The following is a 24,947-nucleotide window of genomic DNA, read 5'->3' on the forward strand; positions in this document are numbered from 1 at the left end:
CATATTGGATTGATCTCCAACACTCCAGAGAAATGCAGTCAGGCTTTACACCTCTCTATTCCACACTTTCACTCAGAAATATGTCGTGGTACAGATGGAACGTGCGCTATGACTTCAGATTCACCTTGACTTTAATTCTGCCCAAAAAACAAAAGACAACAAAGGTTTAAGTGACAACATTTGTTGGTAGTCACAATCACATAGTGACTTTGCAAAAATGGGTTTGGTATGTCAGACCAGGTCTACTCTGTCTTGAGACTGCATAAAGCATCAGGTCTGACTATCGTCTGTCTTCATCTTTAGAATAAACCCACAGGTATGGCTGCTGGGATGCTGCAGTTGTTTACGGCAAAGTCAGTTTTGTCTTTCACTGTTCCAGCGCTGAGTCTGTGGGTTTGCGGGGAAACTCTTTCATCTGAACGTAAATAATAAATGTCCTGGCGGCTCCAGAATGCAATACCTCTCTCTATCAGACTGCATGACTAGCAGTGTGCGCTAAATATTTTAATATTGTATTTAGAAAAAGAGAAAGGAAAAGGGTCTAAAGCTTTGGTTTCCACTGTACATCAGTTGTTTTTCCACAACTAATGTGGAAAAATAATTGATGCACATTTATACATACAGTAAATACCTATTTTGGATCCATATAATTCATAAAGTGCATAATTAGAATGTTTGTATATTTATCAATAACCATATGTTAGCATCATTTTCTTTCTGAACATTTGCTAGCTATTACCTCTATATTTTCAGAATAACAGCGTGAGCAGTTATTTACAAAATGTACACAGAAGTCCTGTTAGCTAAACCGCTCCCATCCCACCCTAGATTGTGTCTGGGTGGGGTTGTGGGTATGGAATCACGAGAGTGAGCATGTTACGCCCGCATCTTCTGAGTGGTCACAGTTGTGGACGTTCCACGATATATGGGAGCACTGCTGGAGTGAGGCCTCTGTGCCAGTGCATTTCACATTGTCCAGGAAGATAGTGCCCCTGCCCGGTCCAAAGAAAGCCTCCCCCAGAGCAGCTACAGCATCCCCACAGCCGAGCAGCCTGCACACCACCTGGGCATCTGGCAGGTCCCAGGCATCGTCACACACAGTGCCCCATTCACCGCTTTGGTACAGCTCCACGCGACCCTCACAGCGGTGCTGACCACCTGCCAACTTTATTGTACCTGCAGAGACAGACAGGAGAAGAAATAAAAGAGCAATTCAGTCTGAAGTTGCTTTGAGGCCCAATAGGATTTCCTGTGCAAATAGGGGTCCACCTACACTACACATCCAAATGCTCAAAGTCACCCTGACCAGCCTAAGCATGTGTTAGATGGGTACAAAGCCCCACAGCAATAATTGTGGAGCAGTGGAACTGTGTTCTCTGGAGAGATGGAGCCTGATATGATAAATCTGGGACAAGTTGGAGTGACGGTTGTGATCCAGAACTAATGATCCAACATTTGACCTGACCTTAGTAATGCTCTTGTGGCAAGTCTATCCAGAAAAGTAGAAGATGCTACTGGAGGGACAAACTCCCTATTTATAGCCTCCATTTCAGAAATGTTTGCAAGCTTTTGGAAATATAGTTTATGTGCTATCACAGCTTAAAGAATAAGGAAATGCTAAATTATAATACCTAAGTTAAAGGAACAATAGGTAAGATTTGGTATCTTTGCTCCTGTACTCCCCCCCACAGCTACAGAGTGTAATTTGCTTTTACAGCACTGCCCTTAAAAGAAGGGAGTTGGGGAGTGAAGGTGGGTGGTTTTCCAAAAGTTACAGAGTACAGTTTCTAAAGTGCTGAGTCTGGAATAGCAAAGACTGAGGCTCTATCCACCCTATTAAATTTCAATAATCCATCAGCATGCTTTTGAAGCTTTTAAGATAAAAATACCACCTAGTGTTGCTTTGAGTGCAAATTCAAAAAAGGGCTTGAGAGTGTACAAGAAATTTCAAAAGAAATTACACAAAACAAACTGATTTTTGTCTCCCAAACCCTTGATTACTCCTGAACCCGTAGCCATGCCCAAATTTGTGAAGACACAGTGAGGTTCCCTCCACTATCATATCAAAAAGGGGGGTGATTTTTCAATGGTAGATGCTCCTTTCAAACCCCAAATTTAAACATGCCATGTTTTCTCAGTAACAGAGAGCTCATCTTTGTGTCTTTCTCCAGCTCTAATGCAGCTCTTGGCATCTCTCCCTGATTGGAAGGCCATGGAAGAGGAGAGAGCTTCTCAGAGGAGGGAAACCCAGAGCCTCAGTTGGAGAAGCTGTGCAGTAAGAAAAGGATGTAAAAGGACAAGGGGCCTTGGGTCAAGGTATGCCTCGCTCACTCAAAGCTGCCCATGTTTAGTTTAAGGTTAATCAATGTGAGGACATATATTGATGCTCCTTTCTCTACCACACTGCATCACTGCCATTGGCATGCTCCCCAAAACACCCCTAAAGTACATTTTCAAACATTTTCCAGCTCAATTAGAGATTTTACATACATTTTAAATAGTACTGCATAACAGCAGTTATAACTCTAGACGTCTGTGAGATGCAGAGCTGTTTTTAAACATAAGTTTAACGTGAATACTGTGGTCACTTTCTTACCCTCTGCTGGAGCCAAGGTGGTCACCATCTTCTCCGTCACACCGAAACCTCTTGTTGTGCCTGTAAAGGGCTGGAAAACTGAATGAAAAAGAAAAAAAAACATAAAGCTTACTTCATCATCTTGTGTTTTCTAAACATACTTTCAATGAGGTCTAGTTTATTTTTAGCCAGGCCTAGAGATCAGTGAATGGAAATCAAACTGGATTTGGATTAGCCTAAGTTAGCAGGTGATTGAGAAAAAGAATCAGCTTGGCATCAGGTCCCTGTGGAAAAAGTAAGAGGATATTTAAATACAGGACTCTGCGGTGGATTATGTAACTGGAAGACTGCACTGGGGCATTATACGGTGCTTCATCTGAGAGGGACAGATTCTAATTTTAAAATCCATTATTGGATGGAGAAATCCTTGGTTGGGATTGGAAATATATTTGTATTGATATCATCCATCAACACTGTTGACTACCTCACTTGTTTTCGTTGTAAATCATGTACATATATATAGTGAGGAAAAACTGCACTGTCCAACTGAGGGACCTAGAAAATGGTCATGAAAATGATAATGGTATTTCATGTACTTTAAAAAAGACACTAAAATTTATTTGATGCAAAGCACAGTAACACCCCTTTGTGGAGTAGATGAGAGGGGGTTATGAGAAATAGTGCAGAGAATGATCAATCTTTCATTTCACTCCTTGCAATAAAAGGAGTTAATCTTGTAGGTTAATTGCGGTGCATTAGTGATTTGTCATGCCTCCTCATCAGTCTCATTCGCCTCGCTGCTCTTAAATGTGTGTATATTAGGAACATGCATGCATATATTTATTGCGGTTTGACTCCACGTGTCTGGGTGGGATGTACATTTACCCCCTGTGGGCCTCAGCTGATGCTGATGTTCCCTGACTGGCCTCTGTATTTTGCATGCCGCCGCGCCGGGCTGCTTCATACACAGGGCTTTCAGAATGACACTGTCACCACACATAGATGTGAGGTGAATTTTGGGTTTCTTCTCAGAATAGAAAAAAGGTTTATGGCTGCTGTTAGTTAATGCAATATTGTGTGTGTGTGTGTGTGTGTGTGTTTCTCTCGGTACAGTACTATACCAAATGTCACAGAAAAATACTTCATTCATGTGATTTCCAGACAAAAGGCAACAAAGTAACAATTTTTCTCAGTAACGGCTTCTTGACGTGAGAGATGAGAGCATAAAGCACTATTTATCTGACTGGGACAGATTTGGTTCTCTGTCACTTACACCGTTGTGAGTGGCAGTTCTCTAAACAGTGGATATAGTTTTCATTACGTTTCCATGTACTCCACATTCCCCTTCATTATGTTGACGGAATATATACGCTTTCCTCATAAATAACTCCTGAAAAATTAATAACCTCTAATTTTCACAGTGTGTGATAATAGGATAATGGTTAGTATGAAAAAGTGTGTTGTAACAAAGTAGGTGTGTGTGTGTGTGTGTGTGTGTGACTGCACACTTATGATTGGAAGAGGAAGAGACAGAGGAATAGAGAAATCAGCATTGCTTGGTTTAGCAGAATGGGTGCTGGCGCTGTGTAATGTGGCTATACTTGTGGTGGGGGAAGTGCGTGAGTCTGGAATAGAGACCGGAACTGAATGAGCAAAGAAGTGTGCGTGTGTGTGTGTTGGGACTTTTACAATGAATGATGGTGACTGGTGCACTATGACAGTGTGAGTTTTATGAATGAGGCAATGAAAAATCCAGGATAAAAGCACATAATAAACACATATTGGCTTTATATTGGAGTTTAAATTCTATACCACCTTTGTAAAACATCCAGATGCATTATGGAACTATGGAATAAAAATCATCTGATGCCATCATCTCTGCATTATCCATGCACAATGTTCAGGTAAATTAGCTTGATGTTGCAGACACTTTTTGTAAAAAAAAAAAAAAAACATTCACTAGCTCTCCTGTCTTTGTGCTCATTGGAAAAAAAAACTCTGGTTCTTGTACTTAGCCTTAGCTCTACAAACGGGAAATGAACACAGTCGCTCAGAATAAGAAACACAACACAAAAAATGTGCTTTGCCCTGCTGTGGCGTTCAAACATCAGCAGTCTTTTTCCAAAATCGTATACAGCACCTTTAACAAACTGCTATACATTTCTTGAGACCAAAAGTAGTAGTGACCTAACCCTAAATACTACTGTCATGTCTACCACATACAGTCAGGGGATGCAGGATGATGAGTCCTAGACAGAACCAGACAGGAGACAGTCAAAGCGTTTTCAGTTCCTGCTTTTTGGATCCTCTCTTAAATAAGTGAAACACATGATGAGTAGGTTTCGGATCAGCTGACCTATTTGGTCATTCCAGTTTCATCCCAGAAACCCTCTGTTAGCTGTATGTTTAGGCCATTGTTACATATTAATAATTAATAATTAATTAATAATAAATTAATATACCAGTCATTTTTAAAATTAGAACCGCTTTTTACCAAATTGTGAAAATGACATATTTATTGTGGACAGCTCTATCTCTGGTTCATCATCACAAAGTACACGGTCAAGTCACATTCTGCAGATCAGTCAGCTAGTGCCCTGCCCCACCTTTAAACCTGCACATCACACAAGTGTCCCTTCCTTTATTGAGCATTTTCAAAGTCGAGCTAGGGGTGGAGTTAACTGAAATCAACAGGATGCAGTCACTCTTTAAGATGCTCACTTGTCTTTATGGACAGTAAAAAGGGCGAATACAGACCTGCCAAAGTAGTTATCAAACTAGTTCTCTTGTTTGGTGTTAGTAGGTGTACACAAGGAGGGGCACCAGTCCTTCACAGGGTGACACATACTCACATATGCTATGAACATGTGCTATGTTCATTAGGGCTAACACTGAAATCGCCATCTTCAGATAATCTAAACCAAACCACACACATACTTTTGGATACAATATTATGCCCAAGAGCAGGTCAAATTCATGCACATGCTTTTGCATCGATTATTTTTGTTGAATAAAACAACAATTATCAAGGTGCAGGAAAATGTTGGCATTTTGAATTAAATGTATACGTTTTAAATCACTTTAACACTGTTTTGTACCACTAATATCAACAGTAAAGACAAGAGAGTCAGTTCTGCTCACAGTAGAGCCATGTACTGAGGAGACCTAGAGGATAAAGTCTCAAGGATAGATGACATTTATTAAAAACAAATAGACTGTATGTATTGTGCCTGTCTGTCAAACACTAACTTACTTGAGCAGATGACCCCGGCGTCCTCATGGTGTCCGCAGTTGTGTTGACCCCAGCCCAGGTTGAAGCAGTCGGCCAGTGCTCTCTCGCTGCCCTGGCAGTCTACATTGTCCAGTAGGATGGGGCCGGAGCCGTAGCCGAAGTACGCCAACGGGACGGCTGCGAGGGCGTGGCCACAACCGAGTTGTCTGCAAACCACCTGCGCATTATCCATGTCCCAGTCATCATCACACACCGTGCCCCAAACGCTTTTATAGGAGACCTCTACACGGCCCTGACAAGTGCTGTTTCCATTCACCAAGCGGACAGTGGGCTGCTCTGAACGAACAGAAGGAGAGAGAGGTAAAAGGAGCAGGAGGGACCCATCTGACTACCTAGACCTTTTTTTAAAAATATATTATACACATCAATTAGCTTTGCTTCTTAGCCTAGGCTTGATGGTGTTATAGTGTGTGTTTTGCTGGTACAAGTGGATCAGACACAGCAGAGCTGCTAGAGATTTCAAACATTGTTGACACAGGACACTGTTGGCTGGATAGTTATCATATAAATCATATCATATAAATGACAGCATTGTTTCTATAAACATTGTCCATCTTATCAGCTTCACTGACTGTATAGGTGCACTTTTTAGTTTTACAATTACAGACATTAGCACACTATAACACCATCATGTCAGTGTCAATGATCCAGGACCCAAATAATACTCTGTGGTGGTCTTGTGAGGGTCTTGACCATTGAAGAACAGGGTGGAAGAGGCCTAATGAAATATGCAGAACAAAAACTACAAAATGACTTATATGGTCAGAGAAGCTGATAAGATTGGCAGCTAGTGAAGAAACAAGGAGGTCATATTAATATTATGGTATTCTTTATAACAGTTTTTATAACACGAAGAAGCCTAGGAAGGCCATTCTGACCAGGATGGATAAGTGCTATGTTCAAAAGCTACATTATTATACTCAGTATGTAGCCCTAGGATATGATTTATGCCAAACAGACAGATATTACGGGGGATGCATTGTGGGATGATGCCAATATTTTCTGTGTACCAGTGCCAATACTGATATTGGTACATAAACACTGATGTATTTATGATTACACCCAAGATGTACATCAACCTAGGTACATGACATTATTTGTAGAAGGTTACAAATGCCAACATGTGTCTACATGAATTCAAACACATGGGCTCTGTGCTGGAAAGGGCCGAGAACCCTTGATCTAACTGATCTGACCTGCTTTGTACATCATCAAACGATCACATTTTTTAACAGTACCAATCATCACTGTGCTCCTCTCCTTGCTTTTGTGACAGTGCTGACGATGATGCCTGTTTTACCTCTTGTGGTCAGGGCTGTGGTGGACAAAGCTTCAGTCGTGTCTGTGACTTGGATGGTCACTCCTGTCTCTGCGGGAAAAGAAGAGAAAATACACAGGATGAGGAGGTGAAAGCAAGAATGGAAGAGGGGACAGGAAGATGAGGAAGGCGGTGAGAGAAAAACACTGCAGCGTTGCAATTACTAGTATTGATCGAGGTGGGTAATGGTGTTCATTCTGCAAAATAGCGCCCTCTGGTGAGGCTAGTGGAGCAGTGCAAGTTCCCAGCTTTCTGCATGAAAAGCGAGCCCTGCTGGAGTGTGAATGTGAGGGTACTGTGTGTGTGTCTGTGTGGGAGGACATCGCATGCAGGTTTGTGTGTGCATGCTTGTGACAGATGGGCTATTCACTTCAATCCAATGCGTTTGCCAAAGCACACAGGCGGACGCTGCGGTCGGCTCCACTAGACTGGCTCTGTATTCTCCCATATGTGCTTGCAGACAGCAGGTAAAGAAATACACACACACACACACACACACCCAAACATATATATATATATATATATATATATATATATATATACACATATATAGTTGGGTCATTAATACCTGCTGTGCTCTCATTGTGGAAGAACACTCTGCTGATGGTGTCTGTATCAAGAGGGGGAGCAGTGGTAGTGCCCAGTCCTAGAGAGAGAGAGAGAGATTCAACTCCTCAGTCTAATATTTTCATAACCTACACACACATTGTAAGTCAGAGCAGCTGCACATGACCTGATGAGCCTATGTTTACCATGCTCAAAGCCAAACTGGTGTATAAAGCCTGACATCATTGAATTGTGTTGTAGTGATGGAGCTCCATCCATTAGCTTTATCTGTGATCCTGAAGTAATAATCCAACATCAGTACCAGACATCCCAGACGATTCCGGTTGAATGCCATCAAATTTTTAAAGAAATGTTCTAACATCTAGTCTAAAGCCTTCTCGGACGGGTACTGTGAGTATTTCAGCAAGGAGGGACACACTCTCTAATAAAACATGACTGGATGATGGACATTGGATGAAAAGAAGTCACCATGTAGTGTCCTACTCTGTAGTGTAAATGGTCCCTGTTCTGATTGGCTGCCATTGAGAATGCAGTCTTGACTGAAATATTCCTTATACCCCCAGCCTGAATGGACCCGTGTCTAAACCACTAGAGGCTCATTGGCAGATATATATATATATATATATGGTATATTATACGGTATTATAAATGGTATTTCATGTCTGTTCCTGCACTGTCCAGGGTGTGTTCCTGCCTTTTGCCTAGTGATCTCAAGTATGCTACAAACACATCTAATCCTGATCCGGATTAAACTGTTACAGATCATGAATGAATGAATTAATGATTATTCATGCCCTTTAACAGAAATACAGACTTTCCTTTTGCCCATGACTAGTTCATCTAGCTTGAGCACAGACTGTGTCTCAGACACACCTGTGCAGATGACCCCAGCGTCCTCATGATGGCCGCAGTTGTGGATGCCCCAGCCAAGGCTGTAGCAGGTGGCCAGCTGGGACTCGTAGCCGTTGCAGTTGACGTTGTCCAGCATGATGAGGCCGCGGCCATACCCGAAGTAGGCGTTGGTGGTATAGGTGATTGCAGGGCCGCAGCCCACCTGGTGACACACCACTGCAGCATCCCGCATCCCCCAGTCATCGTCACACACTGTCCCCCAGCTGCCCCGGTAATATATCTCCACTCGGCCTTGGCAGTGGTCAGTACCACCCACCAGCCGGATAAATCCATCTCCTGTGAAGTGGGGAGAAAAGGGCTGGGTTATGAAGAACTGGAAAAAAAGCTAACTTTGAGGCACCTCATGAGGAAGTTCTGCTGCTTTAAGATGAACCCATTGCTGTGTCCACACAGTTTGTACACTCTCTATAGAAGCATCGCCAATAGAGTGGTAGTGTGAACAAGGAAAAGTTAGGAAATTTACCATGGCAATAAACAGGTAATTATGGGAATGCGGCACGGTGGTGCAGCAGGTAATGTCACAGTCACACAGCTAGGGGACCTGGAGGTTGTGGGTTTGAGTCCCGCTCTGGGTGGCTGTCTGTGAGGAGTTTGGTGTGTTCTTCCTGTGTCCGCGTGGTTTTCCTCCGGGTGCTCTGGTTTCCTCCCACAGTCCAAAAACACACAGTGGTAGATGGATTGGCGACTCAAAAGTGTCCGTAGGTGTGAGTGTGTGAGTGAATATGTGAGTGTGTGTGTTTTGCCCTGTGAAGGACTGGCACCCCCTCCAGGGTGTATTCCTGCCTTGCACCCAATGATTCCAGGTAGGCTCTGAACCCACCACGACCCTGAACTGGATAAGCGCTTACAGATAATGAATGAATGAATGAATGAATAATGGGAATTAACGGGAATCAGATGGTAAAGTGGAAACCCACACGGACACAGAGAGAACACACCAAACTCCTCACAGACAGTCACCCGAAGCGAGACTTGAACCCACAACCTACAGGACCCTGGAGCTGTACGACTGCGACACTACTTGCTGTTCCACCAAAAAATAATTCTTAGAAATTATATTATAATATTTATTTACATATTGGCATATTTCCAAAGTTCCTGAGTTAAAGTTCCCATGGAAAGTTACGAGAAATGTATCGGAAATTTTACACCCCTTTGCAATCCTATCCTCCATTGATATCCCACTGCAAATGGACATCATGGTAAAAGACAATGGCTGATCTCAGGTTGCCTCGGAGGAATGGCTGGAAATCTGGATGCCACAACATGGGTATTCTTAGAAGTGTTTCGGTGCAGTTGTTAAACAGCTTTGTGGTTAATTCAGATCCCAAGCCTGAATGTTCTGTTTATATTGGGTTGTCTAATGAGAGGAACATCTGAGGAAAGGCTATGTAAATGCAGGGCATAACAAAGTATGATCCTTGCATAATGCAGACAACGGCTAAGTTTATTCTTCAATGTGTTTAATGGGAGTGACTTACTTATGCCAGAATTTCTGCGAGATGGAGTGGTGGGTTCTTCTGGGCTTCCTCTAGGCCCTATTACAGTATTACCTGGAGAGAGAGAGAGAGAGAGAGAGAGAGAGAGAGAGAGAGAGAGATGGTTACTGACATTACACCACCAAACCACAGGTATGATTTGATTATTTGGGTGGTTGATCTTTCACAGGACTCTGATGTAATGTTACTGTGTGTTGTGATGGTGCGAGGGGATCAGACACAGCAGTGCTGCTAGAGTTTATAAATCTTTTTCCATCCCTGATGGAGGTGGCACGGTGGTGCAGCAGGTAGTGTCGCAGTCACACAGCTTCAGGGACCTGGATGTTGTGGGTTCGATTCCCGCTTCGGGTGACTGTCTGTGAGGAGTGTGCTGTGTTCTCCCCATATCCGCGTGGGTGCTCCAGTTTCCTCCCGCGGTCCAAAAACACACGTTGGTAGGTGGATTGGCAACACCAAAGTGTTCGTAGGTGTGAGTGAATGTGTGACTGTGTGTGTTGCCCTGTGAAGCACTGGCGCCCCCTCCAAGTTGCATTCCCGCCTCACGCCCAATGATTCCAGGTAGGACCCACCGAGACCCTGAATTGGATAAGCGGTTACAGATAATGAGAACAGTCCACCCACCAAAAATATCCAGCCAAACGCGTCCAGTTGGCAGCATCCTGTGCCACTGATGAAGAACTTAAGGACGACCCAAGCTGCAGCAACAGATGAGCTACTGTCTCTGACTTTACATCTACAAGATGGACTGACAAGGAGGTGTGTCTAGAGTGGATAGTGAATGAGCATTGTGTTTAAAAACTCCAGCATCACTGCTGTAGCATGCCACCACATCAATATCACTGCACAGCTGAGAATGATCCCCTACCCAAGTTAAACCTACTCTGTGGTGGTCCTATGTGGGTTGGAGGGGGCTAACAAAGTAGGCAGAGCAACAGGTGGACTACTGTCTGTAATTTTTTAACAAAAATGGTCAGTGGAGCTGATAAAATGGACGATAAATGTAGAAACAAAGAGGTCTTATCCTGCAGGGGTTAATTTGTCATTGTTCAGTAGTGTAGCTTGGGAGTTCTGCTCCCTCAGGACTTCGTATAAACGACACTCTAATTAGCAAATGACTTAATTGAGAACATCTACATCTACAAGCCTTAGGGTTTTGGCGTATTTAGCATATCATCAGGATCAACCTCAAAAATCCTACATGAGCAGCTCTAACTGGGAGGACAGAGCTGCATGGAGAGACTGTTTACATGAAGGAGCCACATTCCATGGGGAGGATCGGCAGCTACAAAGAAACAAAAAACTCCTCCAGCACCCAGACCTATGCCCACACTGCAAGACACTGTGGTTCTAGACAAGGCCTCTTCATAATAAGAACCCCACAAGGGGGACCATCATACTGCACTGTGAGAGATTGCTAATGAGTTAAATGATGATTACAACAGCTAATGATTATTCATTCATTTATTCATTCATTGTCTGTAAGTGGCTCATCTCAATCAGTGTTGCAGCAGGTCCAGAACCCACCCAGATCCATTGGGCACAAGGCAGGAACCCACCTTAGACAGGGCACCAGTCCATCACAGGGCACCACACACACCTGTGAACAATTTCACACACACACATACACACACACTCACCTATGGATAAACTCAATTTTTCATATACTCACACCTAGGGCTGGACGATATGGCCAAAATTCATATCACGATATAGTTTGGTCGATACAATACAAACATAAAATCCATACGAACAACATAAAATCCACTGAAACTTCTAAGAACAAACACGAAACATGACTTCAACATCAAACATACACCTACTGCCTACTGTCCAGCCTTACTCACACCTTTGGACAATTTTGCACTCTGACCTAGTCACTCGCACTCAAATCAAAAATTTCACACACTCACACCTGACGACAACTTCCAACATCCAATCCACCTACCAGCAGGTTTTTCTAGGACTGTGAGAGAAAACCATCACCTGAGACAGTGATTAAACCAAGGGTCCCGAGATCTTAGAGCTGTGTGATCACCACACAACCAACCCCCCATTATTGCTCATGTATTAACAAAAACAGCGATTCCAAACATCTGAACTGTAGTTTTCACATTTACTTTACCTTTGCAAATGACAGCCACGTCCTCGTAATGGTAGCAGTTGTGGATGCCCCAGCCCTGGTTACCGCACTGGCTCAGGTCTGTCTCTCCTCCCTTGCAGTCCACATTGTCCAAGAGAATGGGCCCAGAGCCCTGGCCAAACCTGGAGCTGCTGCCCACAGCCACGGCCACGCCACAGTCCAGCTGCCGACACACAACGTTGGCGTCCACCATGTCCCAGTCATCGTCACACACCGTGCCCCACGTGCCATTGTGCTGCATCTCCACTCGGCCCTCACACCGGCTTCTGCCGTTCACCAACCGTACTGTGGGGACAAAGAAAAAAAGCAGAAAGAAGAAGATGATGGTGAGAGGGGATCCTGCGTTACGACCAGTGATTCTGGGTAAGATCTGGACCTACTTCTAAACCAGTGGCGGATGCTGGTCTTTCAAGGAGGGGAAGCTCAATTTCGGCCTACATCATAAAATGTGTTATACGTAAATTCTACCCTCCGTTCCTTTTTAAGAAAATGATCTGTGACCCTGTCGTACCAACAAGGTGTCTTTTCCAGGGACTTGACTAGTGTCCTCTCAATGGCCAGCAGAGCTAGGCTGTTAAACGGCCTTGGCCCATGTGAAGTGTGTCTGCTTGTGCTCCCACGGATCTTAACACCAAAGGATCGCTGATTCGCTCATTTTGTCGTCAATCAAAAAGGGATTCAGCCTCAGACAGATCATCCAATCATCATGCAGAAGCTGAGCGTCCGGGCCAGCCGAGGCCAGCCCACTGCCCCATAGACCCCCAGAGACGCTGGGCGTCCGATGGGCGGGACAAAGCCCAGCATTTATCCAATGACTCGTCTCGTTTCGCTATTGAACTCTGTGGACGCTCAGCGTCCTCACTGTTTAAAGCACTGTGAAACTGCGGGAATGATTGAGAGGAAAGCTGCGTCTTTACCAGTGATAAGAAGCTGATTCTGAACAAAAATTGAGTGCGTTGTAGTGCATATTTATTCAATGACATGTACACACAACAGTATATATTTGATCACTTATTTTTTGACATTTTAGGGTAAGCTGAGCTTCCCTTGCAGTCTTGCCGTTGTCTGCTGTTCTACAACAAACCCGAAGAAATGCTTTCAGAATATGGATAAAAGACTGGATGTTTAATAGACATGAGTTTTTAGGGATTTTAGGTTTAATCTATAATCAGAGGGGCATAATAAATGGACATTTGACGTGGTTTACAACCTAACCCAAGGAAAGCTGTACTTCCTTTATGGTCCTGACAGAGACACTTCCGTTAATTTTGGTCCCAGTACTTACAATATTACCGCTTTACTCATTCAGGAGTGTGAAAATCTCCATGTTTTACAGACTGAAAGCCTGAAAGAGTGTACTTTTGCGTCACCTTACGGTCTGTTAGTGACAGAACAAAAGACGACTCTGAGCTGCGTGCCTCCGATATAATAAAGGCTAAGAGTAACAAGAATGCCTCTAATCCTCATTGATTTAAGGCTAAATATGAAATAGGACTCCCAGAAATGAACAAAATGGGAGAGAGAGAGAGAGAGAGAGAGAGAGAGAGAGGTGGCACAGCGATGGAAATGGGGATTATGTAAATTGAGAGCAAGGGGAAGTGACCTGTTTTTTTGTGCCTTGCAGGCTGATGTGATCTTTTTGCTTTCTCTCTCTCTCTCTCTCTCTCTCTCTCTCTCAGACACACACACACACACACATACACACTCCCTTTTTTCACTGCTTCCCCTCCCTCATTTTCATAGACCCTCCTTCCTTAATTATGTGTTGGTCTGTGTGTGTGTGTGTTTGTGTGTGGGGAGTGGGGGTTATATAAAAAGTTCAAAACCTGTAAGTGCAGAGCAAAAGTTTGAGAATACACTCACCATGAGACGAGATGGAGCCTTTTGTGTTGTTATTAGCTGAGAGAGAGAGAGAGAGAGAGATTTTTGGTCAAATTATTTGTTGAAAGGAGGTTCTTGGCCTTCCATAGTTACAGTACCCAGTATCTACTATATCTATTTTCCTGTAATTTTAGACCTGCTGAAGCAGGAAGCCAATTTAGTTCCAGCTAGACTCACTGCTGTACAGACATATATACACAGCCATGTGCAGCCAAGCAAAGGGTTGCTTTTAACAATCTAGCAAAGATTCATTTCTTACAAATTATTATATAGTGTCTCCAAAATGTACATTTTTAGCATTTAAGCAAGAACTATATATTTAAGCATTTAGCCATAGGTAAATCTTAGTGAAGTTCTGTAGGTGTGAAACACTTAATTGATCCGGGTTGTAACTCACTCACACACACACTTCCTTACTCACATACATGTTCAATCGCAAACACTGAGTCACGTATTTGATCACATACTCACTCACTCACTCACATACTCACTCAATCTTGGTTAGCCAAACAGGTGCCATCACTCCCTCACTGTTCCCTGAACTGCTCCACAAGGGTGTGGGCTTTGCATCAAGAACACTATGGCTGTGTCCTAAACTGTGCCCTATTCACTTTATAGTGCACTATTTTGGGGGTTCACGATTTTGTAGTGGTGTCTGAGAACATAGTGCTCAATTGTCATTGCACTCAAACAATCCCAAACAATATGTAGTGCACAACAGATGTACCCTCTCAGATAGTGGATACCCATTGTTTGGTAAAAATCTGCATGAGGTATACTGTCTGAAATCATTCAGTACACTGCCGAATTCATTCCACTATATAATAGCTGTCACGCCCTTGTCCTGTCGTGTCTGTTTTCCCCGCCATGTGCTCTCTTAGCACATGGCTCTGTTTGTTATTGTCCATGTCTCCGCCCATGTCCCGCCTGTCTTCCTCTTCCCCGTCAGTGTTCTCGTCAGTGTCGTTTGTAATCCCTCCCCCTCGTTATCTGTTCTAGGAGTGTCTTGACTGTGTTATGTATTTAAGTTCCCTTGTTTCGCTTCCATTGTTGCTGTGTCATGTTGCTCAGTCCGGTCTGTCTGTCTCCGTTGTTTCATGTTGTCGTTTCATTTCCTCTGTCATTGTTTCGTTCCATAGTCTGGTTATTTCTCAAGTCTGTCTGTCCCGTTTGCCCTGTTTATCTCCCCGTGTCCAGTTTAGCCTGCTTAGCTCCTTGAGTGTTGTCTTTCTGTTAAAGTCTCTTTGTTTTGTTATATTTTGTAAATAAAGTACTGTGTTTAAGCGAGTGCGTCCATCTCCGTCAGTCCACCCCGCGATCCTGACAATAGCACACCATTGTTTTTCTTGTGAAATTCCCAATAAGTTTGATGTGTCACATGACCCTCTTCCCATTGAAAAAAACAAACGTTGGATCCAAAATCGCCGACTTCAAAATGGACACCATGGTCACCACCCATCTCGAAAGGTTTAATATCACCAACCATTACCATTTTATTAAGGTGTATCCATATAAATGGCCCACCCTTTACTTTGATTCTGAATTAATATTCTCATGCTGTTGTTATGCTAACAATACAAAAATGCAAGTATCTTGTGTGGAATACTTACCAGAAACTGAACGTCGTGTCACTCTGTGTTCTCCTGTATGGGAATACATGGGATAAAATATTTAATAAGTAAAATGTCATATTTCATAAACCATGTCCCAGCATAGGAATTTCAAAACAATAATAATGTGTAAAAGTAATAATATGTAATAATTAGCAAAGGAAGTTGAAGCAGTTTGTAGTTGACATTATGAGCCTGACCTGTGGACAATACACCTGACAGAAAATATCTACACTACAGTTTCAGCCACTTCCAGTTTAATTTATTTTCAACCACTGAATGGACCTGTAGAGGCCAGGCGCACGCTAACAGCTATAAAGATGCTACTAAAGCTGGGTGATACACAGTATCCTCTGTATGGATTTATAAATAATGATCTATATTTTTAACTTCTAGCATTGTTACAGAGAAGAAAAATTAAACAAAGACTTTTATGTCACTGAAGGCATTTCTGACTGTTCTGAAAAACCTGTGCTAAATTACTTTCCTAAATACCTCCTAGGGAGCACAACTGGTGTCCAAGCATGCTTTAGGGTTTATATTATTATTTTTTATCCTTTTCTAAAATGCATTGTGGAGCCAAATTGTAAATTGTGAGACATGTAGTAGTTCTTCCCACTACTGAGGTGGCACTAAAGCAAGGGTCAGTGCTTTTGCCCCTGTACTTGGCACCACAGTCTACACCTAAACCTACACCTAACTCTAACCATAACCCTAAACCTACCCATATTCCTAGACATACCCTAAACCTACCCCTGACTCTAAGCCAGGGGTGTCCAAAGTCCAGCCCAAAAGCCAAATGCGGCCGGCTGTAGGATTTTAATTGGCCCACGGCATCACTTTTCACCTGACAGTGGCAGCAGAGCGCAAATGTATAGAATTGCACCACTGTGTTAATTTATGCCATTCATTTCTCTGGACCAACCCTGTTCTAAGCCTAACCCTTACCTTAACTCTGCTCCTTACCCTTAAACCCACCTCTAACACTTCCCCTACAGAGTTGTCTCAAAATGCTTCTCATCTGTTTGAGTTTATGAGTCTTTCTTCATCAGTGCTGATAACTTTTAGTACAGATTGAGGTAGTAACTAGTTACATTTATACTCGGGTTAGGGTTGTAATTAATTAGAAGTAACTACATTGTTCCATTTGCTTGTGAGAAACTGATACTGTCCAAATTAGGCTTAAGACTAAGGACCATTTCTTGTTGTAAAACGTGTTACTGAGAAGCCACGCCCCCCCCCCCCCCCCCCCCACACACACACACACAAATTTGCTTTTATTCTATGTGGGCTTTTACATATATTCATTTTGTGGAGACTTACACTATTCATAATTATTCCTAGAATAACATTAAAACTTTCCATAACCTTACAACCCCTTGTGATCCCCACAAAGAAGAAACATTAGCACAATCAGAGTGTGTAAACAGAAACACACACACCACTTTGGACTCACCAAGCTGAAGAAGAACGGTGCAGGCCAGCAGCAGCAGTGAGGCCAGAAAGATGAGGACACAGGCAGCAGATTTCCTGCACCTAAACACACTGTTCAGCAAACCGTGGCCTCGCATGGCAGCCTGAGGACGAACCCACCCCGACACCTTAATGAACACAAACAAGTGTACACACTGGATTAAACACTCCTGGAGAATACCTTTATCTCATGCGGGACTTCCTCTTCTTTTTCCTACCGTTAATGCTCTTCTTCCTAAGTCTCCCACTTGTACACACACATATACTGCAACATGTCCATCATCTGTTACTTCAGTCTCTGGACTAACACTTCACTTCTCTCTGCCCTGATTGGACAGTGTTTTCTCTCATAGTATACTGTCCTTTAAAACCCCCCACAACACAATAACAACAACAACAGATTCCAGGCCCTCAGGCTAGCGTCAGTGGATTTTGTCTCAAATGGATCTGTGCTTGAAATGTAGTGCCCTGCAAATCCCCCACATGTTAAAGGCTATGATACCCTATATAGTGCACTAAATAACAAAAGCTAAACCATTTGGGATTAAACCAGAGTTGTATTGATGAGTGAGAGGGCAGCGTGGAGATGTGAGGGCAAAAACCAATGGCTGGCAGTGACACCATGACTTTGACTGCCCACATAGCAAATAAAACGTATACAGCAGGGCTGCCCAAAACTGGACGGCAAGGGCATTTTATTTAGCCCACCTGAGTTCCTCTAACCACACGCATTTACACAACGAGAAAACATTTCTTTACTACACACAGTCATATGTATTTAATATGGCAGTATTTTGCACATTTAAAACCACAATATTTATACCATCGCTGTCCATTGAGAAACATTTCTATTTTTGTGGATTTTTTGTTTACTACATCATTTCAACACAGCAGCTGTCCTTCACATTGTGTGGCTATGTCATGATGAACGGCCCAATAGAAATGCTCCAAATGTACTTTTTACATTGACTTCCATTGAAAGTTAAAAAGATTTTTCATTGGACAGTGACGATATGTTAGAAACATTTAAATATAAAACACGAAATGTGGTTTTAAACAAAGGTCTGAAAATGAAATTGTTCAGTAAATGTGCAGGAGTAGCCTGTTCTGTGGAGATCAATGTTCCAAACGGAAAATAAAAATGCATGTAATTTTTTAAAAGGATTTTAGCAGGTCAGATTTCTTTTTAAATCCTTTTGAATTCTGTAAGTCACTGTTGAGGAACAGCATTTTATGACACAATATTTCCTGCAGGAAAGGGAAATCAAGCATTAGCAGTTTGCAAAATTTAAGGTGTATTAAAACACATTGCAAATATAAAACATACACCTGCTCTGCGTATTTTATCATTATTTTCTATAATATAATATTACTTTGTGGCACTGCAAAATATATGTACACTATATTTACATGTGTGTGTGTGTGTGTTTGTGTGTGTGCTGTGTGTTGTGAGCATATAATGCACAAAATGTGTGACTGATCGACTGGCAATTGGCATGTGCCCAGACGCTAGTATTTGACCTGTTTGACCCATTTCCCCAGGCCTCTACACACACAGCCATTACCGAAACACAAACTAGTCCACTTGAGTACAAATAAATTGACTGATCACACATTTGTGCCTGGTGTCGCTGTGTGATGGCGTGTGGTGTTATAGTATTCCATCACTGCAGTACTGATGTTGACAGATTCAGTTCTCAATTCATGCATTTCTTGCTTCTTAGTGTTGATCCCACACTGATGCAGGGTCCACTCCTCTACGTATCTTCCTCCATGTCTTCTGGTTGAGGGTGTCATCTGCATATGTTTGATGATCCAGTCAACCATTTCTTGGGCTCGTGGTTGCTTGTCCTGTTTGTGCCCCATGATCAGAGCTACTCCCATCTATTTTCCCTCTACAAAAAAGGCATGATTGAATGGTGAGTCCTAGTGAATCTTCCGTCTCTGTAGGGTTTGCTCATTCTTCATGGAGGTAGGCCAGCACTGACCTGTGAGATGTGGCTGGCTGGACCACAGTCTTGCAGCTGTTTCCTTTGGTAGGCAGGTATCTCCTAATCACATAGGACTTGAAAAGCAGAAATTCAGAACCTGGATCTTCAGAAATTACCTGAAAATCTTGTGAAATCCCTAGAATTGTAGCTCAGACTTCAGGAAGTGTCCTGAATATGATTTAAACCAGTGCTGAATGCAATGGCCCACACTAATTTTAATGACACTAAATAAGAGACAGAGCAGTGGTGAGGATGGGTCACAGCTGTGCTTTCTCCTCCAGTGTGATAAATGTAACCAAATTGGACAATATTTTACTAAAAAAAAAAAGGGAAATTTTGCCAGAAACTGAAAAACTATAGATTTTGCTCGGTGAAGGGAGTGCAAAATCCTTTCCTGCAAAATGTAGCCACCTGAGGGATAATGAATTACACTCCAGCCCCAGATATACCCTTCGCTGTATCCTACACTCATCTAATTAAACAATGTTTATAAGAATTTCAGATTTTATTTTCATTATTATGATTTGTTGTTTTGTTTTGTATTGCTTACTTATTTTTGTCTTATTACTTTAATATTATTTTTCCTTAATTATTATTTATTTAGCAATTATTCTTTAGCAACATTGTACTCTGAATTAAACTGAAAATGAACTGATGAGAAATGAATGTCTTAAATATCACAAAACTACTGTAAAACTCACTGAAAGTCTTGCCTTCATCCCTGACACAGTCCATGTCATGTTTGTCTGTCAGTCGTGCCCAAGAGCAGCCCATGTGATCCTACCCCTTTTTCCTCAATCTTCAGGTTTTTTTTTTTTTTTTGCTTTTCCCAAATCCCTCCTGACCTTCCACTGGAATGTGGGCGAGCATCAGGCTGGGGCTCAGGATCCCAGGGCGAGCTGAGAATTTGATATTCCGGCCGGGCAGATAGTGGACATTCCGGGGCTGAGGGCGCACAAAAAGCCGTTTCTGCTGCCCGTGGCTGCCATCGGCGGGGCCTAAGCACTGCTTCCTGTGAATCTGTCACTGGGGCTCTCCAGAACGCTTAGGCAGCTGATGACACCAGCAGGGCGCCTCTTGTCTCCCTCTCTCCAGGGATTGGGGGGGACTGGGAGGGGGGCTGAGACTGCGTGGCTACAGTCACCTGTCCACTTCCTCCTCAGGCTGGACGCTAGGGGTTGTGGTATGCCCTGCATTAGTTAGAGAAATGGTCACCAGTGTGCAGGCAGAGGTCCTCTTCTTTGTCTTCATCTTCCCCAAATCACACAATGTAGAAAGCTCATGCTCCTTGGGTCGATTAGTGAAACTAGCCACTGCTTCTTTTTGAATCAATTCTAACAGAATGCCATCAGACAGGTCAACAGGTTTGGAGGAGAACAATAGCTGCACAAGTCCGTTATGTTATTTAATAGACACTTGCATTAACTTTCAATGTATTTAGTGATGGGGTGAAGAAGGGCCATGTCTAGGGCTAGCCTTTAGCTAATCTTCTGCTACAACGATGCATCAAGGGGCAAAAGTGTAGCTTCTAATCATAATTCAGTCATAGTTCATGCTCCATGTTTTACTGTTTTAATTTTGAAGCTAAGCTCTTTGTTGCAAAGTCAAGAAGCAAACTAAGAAGTCATTATAGAACTCCAAAGTAGCAGTCTCTTCAGTAGAACACATCAGTTCTACTGCATTCTACAGCAGTATGCTGGCTACTCCGAGCATTGCCTAGGTTTGGACGGCTTAAACTGAGCAGATCTCCATTTCTAAAAAGCCATCACAAGGCTCATTGTCCCCTCAATTAGGGCCTGCCAATGTATTAACACTGCCGCCAACCATTCTGCGCACCGTTCTCCCAAGTGTTGTGAGCCGGCAGACAAACGCCTCAGTTATGAGGCATGAAAAATAATCTAGTCCCCCAATGTTGTGTTTTTCAATACGCCATTCATGGCTGGATGCAGCGCGGATCCACAGGGGAATAATGTCGCCTTTTGTGTCGTCCCGCACTTCCCCTCCCTCTCCTCTCCTCTCCTCCGACTCTGAGAAATGGCTGAAAGATCTCAGAAGCGAACAAAAGCTAGTCCACTTTAAAACCTCACAGATAAACAAGGGGAGAGAAGCAATGAGTGGGCCGACCTCTTCTCCATCAAGACTTGGAAGTTGGAATTTGCGATGGTCTTGAATCACGTCTGTCAGCGTGTTTATCAGGCCCTTATCCGGTTCGCGGGGTGTAATAACAGCGTATACTTTTTCCATTAACAAACCCAACCGACAATAATCTGAATTAGACTAACAGCAGAGTGAAATCTCGAATACATTCTCCGCAAAACGTGAGAAAGCCGAGGTGAAACTGATCCTGAGGTAACATGCAACAATCTACAGATCTGTATTTCTGTGACCCCTTTGAAATCATTTGAATTTCAGCCAAGCACGGAAAGATATGTAAAAGAGAAACGAGACAACACTTCAATTCGCAGCTTACATTGAGGATTTGCATCTCCTTTCTTAAATGAAAAGGTAAATCCTCAAAAACATCAGCACCATAAGAAACGTACCTTAGAAAAATGGCTTTGATTTTCTTCCCCACACTCACCAAAAAATAAAAAATAAAAAAAAAAGCCCAACAATATAATTCCAAGAAAAAAATGGAGTACTATCACCATAAAAACAGCCACTACGGTGTTTGTCCTATGATTTAAGACAGCTGGTTCTTTCCGAGACTGTTCTCCACCTCTCAGAACTGGACATCAGAACTTTGTACAGGAGAAGGAGGGGGAAAAAACAGTTGTCAAGCCGCACAGATACAGGGTCTTTCATCTCCGTAACCTTCAGAGCATATAAGTTCCTGACCTCCTCTCCTATTGGTTACGTAACCCCCAGCAAGGCCTTGCTATTATATGTTAATGTATTGCTCTCACACCTGCTCCCTGGACGATGTGCGCTTAAAGACTGGACAGCACTGAGGGAGGGGAGGAAGACAGAAACAGAGAGAGCTGAAAGCCAACCCTTCACAGGTTCCTGAGCATCTCTAGTTTCAGGCTGGGCTCCTGCAAGGCACTGTCCCGTTCGTCTGAAAGGTGCTGGTGTGCGTATGTGAGTTTGAGTCTGTGTCTGCTGTGTGGAAACATGTGCCTAAGATGGGGTGCATGTGATATTACACATTGGATATGAGATGTGTGTATACACGTGCGCACGTGCCTTAATACTTTACACATTGTGCAGTACCCTGTGGTGTCATCAAAAACACATTTCAAGGGTCTACACATTATGTATTATTATGTATATTATGTATTATTATATCTACACAGAAATGTCCTGTACAGGTACAATGTTGTTTGCTAAAAATACAGACAATGTAAATGTATCCTTGCATGTACAGCTGGGGTTTTAAAGTCCAGTTGTGTACCTTGTAAGTACATTCAGTTCTCTTCACTAAAAGGAAAGGTGAATATCTGTAAGTTCTCATAATATCCCTGTTTTTGAAAAATAATAGAAAAAAATCTCTGCAGTTGAAATTGGATGTTTGCAATCAAATCAATTAAAAACATTTAAATAAAATAAAATATGACTACATTATCAAAGGTTCTAAGATGTACAACCAACAACAGTGTTTTTTCTGTTTTCTGTGAGTATATAGTAGAAATAAAATAATAATTTAAAAAAAACAATGACAATGTATGCTGCATTAGAAGGTGTTAATATCTTAAACAACTTTATCTCCTCGTTCAATGCAGCACAAAGGTTAATAAATTCTCAAAGGTAATTTCTTTATAGGACACACTATTGAGTGTACCATGAACGGCTGGGAAAGATAACATTTTCACACAGCATTTGGGGAAGACAGAGCAAGTTACAGTAACTGACACACACTCTGTGCTTAATGCAAGCTTGTCGTAATCAGAGACGAAGGGGGAACATTTTGGGCTTATACCTGTTAACAGCACAAGGAATCTGCTTTACCAGTGCATTCCTGTATACAGAAACGAGTTCGGTGTAGTACTTTGAAAGTTGTGTAGTGTACCCAAGGTTACACAGGTGTCTGTCTGAACATGCAATATATGGACACAAATACTGGGACACCTACACATTACATCTACAGGAGCTTTTATGACTTCCCATTCTATGTCCACAGGCACTGATATGGAGTTGGTTCCTCTTTGCACTAATAACAGCAGGCTTGGAACACCAGTCATTACGTTAGCCGCACATGGGTGAATTTTCTACAAGGTGTGTCTCAGCCCTCTGTAACTTTACATGGTCTGCCATACATGGTCAGCCAGTTGCTGTGGTTCCTAAACCTTTCCACTTTTCAATAATACCAGTCACTGTTTATCATGGAATATCTAGGATGGAAGATATTTCACAAAATGAATCGTTGCAATGATGGCATCCTATTACAGCACCATGCTAGAATTCAGTGAGGTCTTTGGGATGACCTAGACTTTAAAAAAATTGTTAATTCAGACTACAGGAATAGAGACTTGATTTTAAACACCTGTGGCAATAGGGCTGAACGAAACACCAGAATTCAATGATTAGCTGGGCTGTCCCAATACTTCTGTCCATATAGTGTACATAAACACTAGTACACACTATAGAAAAAGACCCAGGGCCTCCAAGCTGAAGCAGTAGCGGTGACGCACCAAAGAGAGATTGCTTCTAAACATGCTAATCCTCCCTAAACCATAGAGAAACGTGTGGACCATCCTGCTCTTTCAGGGCATCCTGCCCTGAGCCTATAGTGTGGCTCAGATGGCCGGCGAATGGATGAGCAGGCGATTCTGTTTCACTCGGGATAATCCTTTTCAGAACAATAAGCTTTCATGTGTATGCGCTGCGTGGTGTCTGATCTTTCTCAAGCCTCATTCAGACAACAATCATGATCATGAAAAGGCAAAAAAACATGGTAAAGGTTTTGACGTTGCCAGATCCTGCGAAACATGCACTACTTCTAAAGCTGCTTCTAGGGCTGAGCGCTAGTGGGAACTGCGGCTATTCAAACGATGTTATCTACTTATGCGGCTGTATACTTATGTGATTTGTGAATTGTCCATGATCATTCTGCGAGCTGCGGCACCTCCCTGTCCGTCCACCTCACTCCTTCTTTCCCACAATTCCATTGGGCTGGGGCGGGGAAATGGTGGGCGCCGGAGTGGGTGGGAGTTTTAAACAGGCAGCAGTGGGACAGCAGCAATTCTCAGCTGAATGTTGAGGGTTTCCCCATAGTTCTGCTCAGCCTAAGTGGCTTTGGCCTCTCTCTCTCTCTCTCTCTCTCTCTCTCTCTCTCTCTCTCTCTCTTTATCTCTCTCAACTTGTTTTCCACAAGCACATGCTGCCAGACAGCGGGTTACATAATGAATGAGAGTGGAAGAATAGATGGAAGGAATGAAAGGAAGATGGGAATAGAACGAGAAGTAGAAAACAGAATATGGCACAAGGAAGGAATCCACAGTTTTTGGAAATGAGCACAAACCAATTCATGTAGGCATTAGACTCACTGCTTGTGGTATTTTGAACAAAGCAATTCACATTTTAATTTAATCACAAAGCTGTATTCCCTTGTGGAAAAGGGGTTGTATATGTCCCCTTTATGTCTATTAAAGGGAATGTCTATGACTGTGGGAAAACACAGTTCTCTCTGGTTTATTTACATTCAGAAGCTCCGCATGGAATGGTATATTTGGGGAAGAAAACATGACTG

At 42.7% G+C, this 24,947-nt stretch overlaps 1 protein-coding gene across 1 annotated transcript; it reads right to left on the reverse strand.

Moving 5' to 3' along the window:
• Nucleotides 1-200: 200 nt before the first annotated feature.
• On the reverse strand, nt 201-24,315 carry LOC136679015 (scavenger receptor cysteine-rich domain-containing group B protein). The gene is made up of 12 exons (XM_066657270.1): nt 24,277-24,315; nt 17,251-17,395; nt 15,795-15,827; nt 14,167-14,202; nt 12,286-12,588; nt 10,146-10,217; nt 8,626-8,940; nt 7,754-7,831; nt 7,168-7,236; nt 5,829-6,143; nt 2,597-2,674; nt 201-1,176 (listed from the first exon to the last, which is right to left on the reverse strand). Exons 2-12 carry the CDS (start codon nt 17,363-17,365, stop codon nt 860-862), a joined length of 1,731 nt encoding a protein of 576 aa, XP_066513367.1. The 5' UTR covers nt 17,366-17,395; nt 24,277-24,315; the 3' UTR covers nt 201-859.
• Nucleotides 24,316-24,947: the final 632 nt, after the last annotated feature.

Source organism: Hoplias malabaricus, chromosome 2, assembly GCF_029633855.1.
Source record: "Hoplias malabaricus isolate fHopMal1 chromosome 2, fHopMal1.hap1, whole genome shotgun sequence".
NCBI classification, from domain to species: Eukaryota; Metazoa; Chordata; class Actinopteri; order Characiformes; family Erythrinidae; genus Hoplias; species Hoplias malabaricus.